Genomic DNA, 7,197 nt, shown 5'->3' with positions numbered 1-7,197 from the left:
AAACAGTGATCCCCTTCTGGCCTCTGAGCTCTCCAGCAGTTGACCAACCATGAAATACTTGATGTAATTATAATTTCATCTATCAAAAACATGCCTTAGCTTTGTAAATATGGAGCTGGTTTAATACCAGCATGTACTAAAGTATCTGCAGAAAATAAACACCAAGAGTTTTGCTCTTATATAGGCACCTGTACCTCAGGCCCAAGTCTGACCATTTAAACTGGTAGAAAACTCAACACCCACTTTCTGGAACTGCTCAGTCAGCAAAAGCTGCCTAAATGCAATTTGAATGATTTGCATGGAACTGCAGCTGTAGCTGCTTCTTTTCTAAACTCAACTCTGTGTTTGTGGAATATACCATTTCAAGCCTTTTTCAGTGTTCAAAGGAAAAGTGGCAGGAGTCTGAGGAATAAATTAAATTAGGGTAAGGAACCTGGGAGGGTGAGAGAGGAGGGGGCTGTAAAAATTGTGGAGACGGGCCCAGGTTTGTTACCTTTTTCTTGCTGGTGAGTTCATCAGCCCTGCTCCTGACTATTCCTGGGCCAGGGTCCAGCAACCCTGGCTTTGCTCTGCTATCTTTTCCTCTACCACTTACATAATTAAAACAATGACTCAGCTAGAAGTGAAAATTTTATTTAATAAATATAATTTTCATAAACCATTTTCAAAACAACTACTGACCAAGCTGTACAAGGAGCAAGCACACAGCCTCACTGACAGGAGCAAAAATAACATGAGGCAGCCACAGTGTCAGAGGTCCAAAATTCTTTGTATTACTTATTGCTCATTTCCAGTGGGCAACGCCCCTAATCTGCCTAAAATTAACGATCAACAGCTTTTAAACGGTACTTCTTGCAGAGATGAAACCATTCCATTGTTTTCTTCAAAGAAGCAAGCTCATTACCTCTTCAGTGAAAAACAAGGAGTCTAGATGATGATTTGTTATTTTTGTATGCATAAAAGCTGAAATCTGTCATGGGGACTGCAACTAGGAATTGTAAAAATATATTCTTTAAGATACAAATTAAGATCCTCCTGGAGCAAGGTGCGCCTCATTTTTAACCATTTTCAACGGCATGCTCCACAGACCATCTTTCACCCTGGTGTCAAAAGCTAAAAAGGGTGAGAACTTGCTGGAGTTTGAAGTAATTTCCTTGCAAAGCGCTGAGGAGAGATGGCAAAAACGCCAGGCCACGGAGGTGCCCGCCAGGGTCTCTTGCAGCCTCGCCTCGCTCTGTGCCTCCGAGAGCCGCGCGTTTCTGTCCCCGCGTGTCCCGCAGAGCTCTCCCCCTCCCTCCGGGGGACGCGGCCGGGCTCGGCCGGAGCCGGGCGGTGGCAACAGCAACGTCCCGAGGGAGCAGCAGGCGGCCCTGAGCCAGTCCCGACGCCTTAGGAGCAGCACTGAGCTGAAGGGAGAGAGAAACCCATGGAAAGCAGAGGCCTGGCACATCCCGCGGCGGGAGCGGACAGAGCCCGAGCATCGCCGGCACCCGGCCCTGCTCCTGCTCCTGCCCCTGCCTGCTCCTGGCTCCTGGCTCCTGCTCCTGTTCCTGCTCCTGCCCCTGCCTCTGCTTGCTCCTGGCTTCTTCTCCTGTTCCTGCTCCTGCCCCTGCCCGCTCCTGGCTCCTGCTTCTGTTCCTGCTCCGGCTCCGGCTCCTGCTCCTGCTCCTGCCCCTGCCTCTGCTTGCTCCTGGCTTCTTCTCCTGTTCCTGCTCCTGCCCCTGCCTCCTCCTGCTCCTGCTCCTGCCCCTGCCCCTGCCTGCTCCTGCTCTTTTCTGCCCCTGCTCCTGCCCCTGCCTGCTCCTGTTCCTGCTCCTGCTTCTGCTCCTGCCCCTGTTTCTGCTCCTGTTCCTGCCCCTGCCTGCTCCTGCTCCTGCTCCGGCTCCAGACCGAGGCGTTCCGAGAGCAGAAACCAAACCGCGCCGCTGGGAACCAACAACAGGAGCAAGGAACGTGCGAAACAGCCGACTGTAAAAACATCTGTAGAAAAAAATCCCAGCCCAGAGCTGCAAAGCAGAGAGTCTGGGTGGGAAATAATTTAGGAACAGGATAAAGGCTAAAATGAGGCCCTGGTGAAAGGTTTGCCCAGCTCTAGGAACGGCTCCCTTAAGCAGTGACATCTGTGTGACAATCTGAGTAAAACAGCAGTGGCGAGGGCAGTGACAATGGTGAGGTATTAGGGATTCTACACAAAAAAAAAATAACCCAGAAATAAGTGGTTCAAAAGCACGTTTTGCTTGAGCACTTTGGAAGACTGAATTTCACTAAAATAACAGATATTTAGAAGTACAGCAATAGCAGATAGAACTATGAAAAATAATATAGTCTGCAGCTTTGAGACACTTCCAGCACTAGAAAATGGTATTTTACTCCAATAAGAAATTATAGGTGCTTAATATGCATTCTAAGTTACAAAAGCTTTTCTCAAATCATTCTGAAAATGAAAAATCAAAGTTTTCAGCATTCCTTCCTTTAAAGCCTCTGTTCCCCCTTCCCTGCTGTAATCTTAAAAAATACAGAGTATTTTAAAGCAGAATATTTATACTTCAGTTTTCGAACCACCTCAGAAGGTCTCAGGTTTTTTTTCCACTGCATCCTCTTAAAAGCATGAGTTTGGCAACTAAAATTGTTTTCCTAAGTAAGAAAAGCAAATCCTGTTTTTCCCAGAGGCAGAACTGACCTGCAGAGAACACGATCCCATTGGGGAGCTGCTGTGGAGAAGGTGCTTCCTCAGGGACACTGCATAGTAAAGTGAGTGTACACCACTCTTGCTCTGATCTACAAACATCTACTACAGGCTTTTATGGACTTCAAGGCTAAAAGGTAAATAATAAAACTTTTCCTCCCCATGGCAAAGCCTCCCCCACCCGTTTACATCCGCACTGGGAGGTGAATGCCAGCATTACACTGAATTTTAGCTGATTTTTTCAGTTTCCCTCATGAAGGAACTGGCTCCTACACTTCAGCCATCAAAGAAATACACAAAGTCTTTCTTCCCTGAATAGGAGCATTTTTAAAAGATTTGTGGTATCAACACAAAACCCCAGTGACTTCCACACAAAATATTTGTCACACCAAAAAATCTGTCCTTAAGCAAACCACATCTATGCACTTACTCAATGAGACATTACTGACTTAAATTTACTGCAAATAGAAAAATATACCTTGGCCGAGGGATGGATTCTTAAGTCCTTCCTGAATTGTTTAAATGCAAGTTTCTTCGGTAACCTTACAAACACTGGGAAAAGGGAGAGTAGGGGGAAAGGGAGGAGAGGAGATGGAAGGTTTTAAAGAAACACATAATGAGGGCAAATTATTCTTCAAATACACGACTGTGCTGCTTTTGTGCAAACCTACTCAACAGACTGGTGTGGTAAAAGCCAAGATACATCACCTACAGGGCTGGGCCAGTGGAAATGCTTGGAGGCGGCTGTGGCAGAGCCTCTGCTTCCCCTCGCACCAGGAACCCTCAGGGCAGGACACACCAAACACGCATGGATGAGGGCACACGGTCACACACACTGACAGGACAATGCTGTGCCTGACACGGACAAACAAGCACTGCTCAAAGGTGAAACACTGTACAACACAGCCAAACAGCAGATATCTGATTAGAGTAGTAAAATAATTCTGTATTTCCTAGGTATCCATGGTAGCATGAAGACTCCTAGGAAGAAAATTACTATTTTAAATCCTGGTTCAAGTTAGATAGGAAATACAAAGGAAGTTATAGGAGTTGGTGAAAACGAAGTGTATTTTGCTACTAGTGCAGATCTGGAGGGGACTGGATGGATGGCAATCAGGTTATTGCCTCTCCAGCTGGATCCAGGTTTTCAGCCCCATGCAGTGGGATCAGTCACATGTTCATACCTGCTGCATGAGAAGACAAGGCTCAATTTTAGTGTCTCTTCATCCCCTGGGCACTCGCTGGGGGGATCTAGTGCACACTGACATTTTCAACCTCAAACTTCACTGCACTCAGGCATCTGAAGACATGATACAGAAATGCACTGTGAACACTGAATTAAACACTTATTTCAAACGAAAGTTTACTGTATTTTGTTCCTTCTTCTTATCTCATAATTTATTTTTAAAGCTTTTTAATTTCTGAACTGATCTGTACCTATAACTGTGGGGAAAATCCCTCGTGTGCTGCAAGTTCAAGTCACTAGAAATTTAACAACAAAGTTGCAATGACAGTTTCTTTCCTACACAGATGTTGCCTTCAGCACGGAGATCTTGTGAACTCCACAGTACCTGCAGCCTTCAGGTCTGAGAGAAGCTGCCAGGCAAAAACAAAGCTCCAAAAGGAGAGCTGAAATAATCCCAGTTAAAGTCATGGGCAGGAAAATGAACAGCAGAGCTGTTTATAGGTAAGGAACATTTGAAGGACGTGATCCCAGGAAAGTGGGACCTGTTCCTTTACTCACTGAGCTTGGGAGAATTTGGGATGACAAGAGGGATGCACTCCCCTGGCAGCAGCCCAGTTACAGTCAGCCAGGTTTGCAGCAGCCCAGATTTAGAGTTTTTACCCAGAGCTAATTTTAAGATGGATCTTTACACTTTTAACTGTCTGACAGGACGAGTATCCCAGTTATTGATGGGATGTCACTGTCAGAGGTGACAAAAGGGGGTGTCCTGGAGCAGCAGCACTTTTCCCAGTCCCCAGCCATGAACAGCTCCATTCTGAGGCACCCTTGCAGCACCTCCACTCCCAGGACAAGCAGTGGGTTCAGCCACTCTGGCTGAGGGAACAGTGAAATGTTGCTGCTCCCCAGCCCCCACCATGCAGACAGGTCTGTACTGGGACAGGGGAGGCACCTGCAGGATGCACCACCCAGAGCTCCAACTGTGCAATTTGTTTTTATTGGCATACTTAGGTATCAAAACATTGCCATCGAGGTCTCGGATCCTTCCGATAGACAAAGATAATTAAGCATTAATTGTATCTTCAAAGTACAATGTGACCGAATATAAATACACGAAAAAGAACAAAACATGCAAAAATTCCCCAACTTTAAAAGGACTAATAATTCAAAAATTTATGCTAGTGAGACTTCTGCTCAATCCACCAATTCTTAACAAATTTTTTCATGTCAGGATTCAGAACTGTTAACAAAACATACAGGGTATAATAAAAGATGACTGGTTTCTGAATTGTACCTTAGGAGAACTGTGAGCTGTTGTATCCCTTATTATTCCCAATTACTCATTTGTCACAGTTAACAGTGTTTTTCAAAGCAATGGCTAATATTAGCCACTCATACACCAGCATAAATATTTGAATTGCATTTAACTCTCAAAAATTACTAAACTGATTGCTTACAGAATACAGTAACTGTCCACAGAAGTAACAAAATTGATCTGCAAACTGCTAAGACAGCATTTGCAAGACAGATCAAAATGAATGTGTATTTAAAAGGAAGGGTCATCATTAAAACCACAACTTTTAAAGTTTAATTGTGGAGATTCAAATTGATTCAAATTTGATCACTCAAGTTTGGGAGGAGAAAGATTTCTGTCATTGCCCTACAGGGACATCTCCAGTATTCAATGTAGGATTCCAATCTTGCTCATACAGCAACAAAAAGGATCAAATGGTCAGATGTAGAAGCATTCCTTAAAAAAAACCCAAAAAAACCAAAAACTTATTTAGCAATTTGTAGATATAACTAGAAAAAATCTTGGAAGCAATTGCTGTGCAGATTTTGCCAGGCCAGACAAGCCCTGCCTGGACTCAGGAGTCCTCTGGGCTTTCCTAGGGCACGCCGGACACTGAGCTCGCCTCAGCACCTGCTACAGGTGTGTGAGCACCACATGGCTTCCACAAGGCATTCAAAAATGTCCCTGTCAGCAAGTGGCTGAGTCCATTGTGGAGAGAGTCAAGATGCTCCTGTCGTTGGCATAGAAGGGATCCGATGAACTCCATGATCTAAAGTAACAATAAAAGAAAAGTTTGGCTGACTGGGAACTTGTACGTGTACTGGGAGGTGAGGAGAAAAGTCTGAGAGCAAAAGATAGAAGTGTTACAAGAGGAGGCAAATGTACCTCTTTAAAGGACTAATCTACTGATTTCATGTAGGTACCTGCAGTTCAGTCAGACCTTTGGAAACAGAGGCCAATTCATGCCTGCTGTGTAATTAGCACACAGCTACAGCTATTTCCATCACTATAAATGAAAACAACCAGAGGTTTTTATGCCTATTTTGCAGCTGAAGTTTTGGTGCTGTGCCTCAGGAGGCTGTGAATGCTGCCTGTGTACAGAGGCACTGTGAGGCCATTCCAGCAGAGCCCTGTGGAGCACACAGCCAACCCTGGGAACCCGGCACAGCTGTGTCCCAGCAGGAAACATCCACACTGCCTGAACCTGGCGAGGCAAAACTTATCTACAGCCAGGAACCTGTCTCATCCCTTCCTGTTACACTGCAAAACATCAGGGAACCACCCCAGACGTCACAGCTGCTGACTCAGAGGGGTCTCACAATGTCTTTCACTTGAGGACAAATTACTGCTTGGGAAGAAATACTGTTCTTGGCTGCACAGCACTACAGGACTGTATGGGAAAAGCTGAAGAAGTCTGGAAGGCAGGAAATCAAAACACAACGAGCTTATCCTCCAAATTAGGCTCTGTCAGAAATCTGCTGTTTCTTTAGAACTGTTCCATCCAGTGCCTTGACACAAGAACCACTAATGGGAGACCCAACAATTCAGCAATGATTCCTACTGTACAAATGATGTATGTGATCCAGCATTCTTAATATTTTAGTGACTGACAAGTCGACAGACAATTAAATGGAACAGACAGACAAAAATGCATTTTAACATACCACACCACACATTTTATATTCTAACTGGCTAATGAAGCTATAGAAAATACTTCTCAAATACATTTTACAAGCAGTAAATTAAGCACAAGAGACTATATTCCTGTGGCCCGCTACTCCAAGCATTTGTACGACTTTGATTCATCAAAGTTTTTATCAAAATTTGATACAACGTTTTTGATTTCATGTTATCATATTTGACAGAATGTCGTATTTGACAGAATATCAGGAGCAGAGAATACAACACCAGCTGGCTACAGCTACATTATTTAAAATAGTGCTCTTCATTCTACAGCACTTGCACAAACATATTCATCAGCATCACTTCAATCAACAAAAACAATTTGCAGCTACTTCCTGGTTGAATACTTAG

At 44.5% G+C, this 7,197-nt stretch overlaps 1 protein-coding gene across 4 annotated transcripts in view; it reads right to left on the bottom strand.

Annotated features, from left to right (window-relative positions):
- Positions 1-1,937: 1,937 nt before the first annotated feature.
- ATP11B (ATPase phospholipid transporting 11B (putative)) overlaps positions 1,938-7,197 on the bottom strand; it is a 65,199-nt gene continuing 59,939 nt past the window's right edge. For 3 of the 4 annotated variants that reach the window (XM_068200390.1, XM_068200386.1, XM_068200389.1), the window contains one exon: positions 4,848-5,932. Coding sequence is in view for 3 of the 4 variants with exons in the window: in XM_068200386.1 (XP_068056487.1) it covers positions 5,851-5,932 (82 nt within the window). In the remaining variant the exon portion in view is untranslated. Of the gene's footprint in view, positions 3,239-4,847; positions 5,933-7,197 lie in introns of those variants that run through there. The other variant, XM_068200392.1, reaches the window with a different exon arrangement.

This window comes from Anomalospiza imberbis, chromosome 10 (genome assembly GCF_031753505.1).
Source record: "Anomalospiza imberbis isolate Cuckoo-Finch-1a 21T00152 chromosome 10, ASM3175350v1, whole genome shotgun sequence".
Classification (NCBI taxonomy): Eukaryota; Metazoa; Chordata; class Aves; order Passeriformes; family Viduidae; genus Anomalospiza; species Anomalospiza imberbis.
This window is presented reverse-complemented; position numbering and strand designations above follow the sequence as displayed.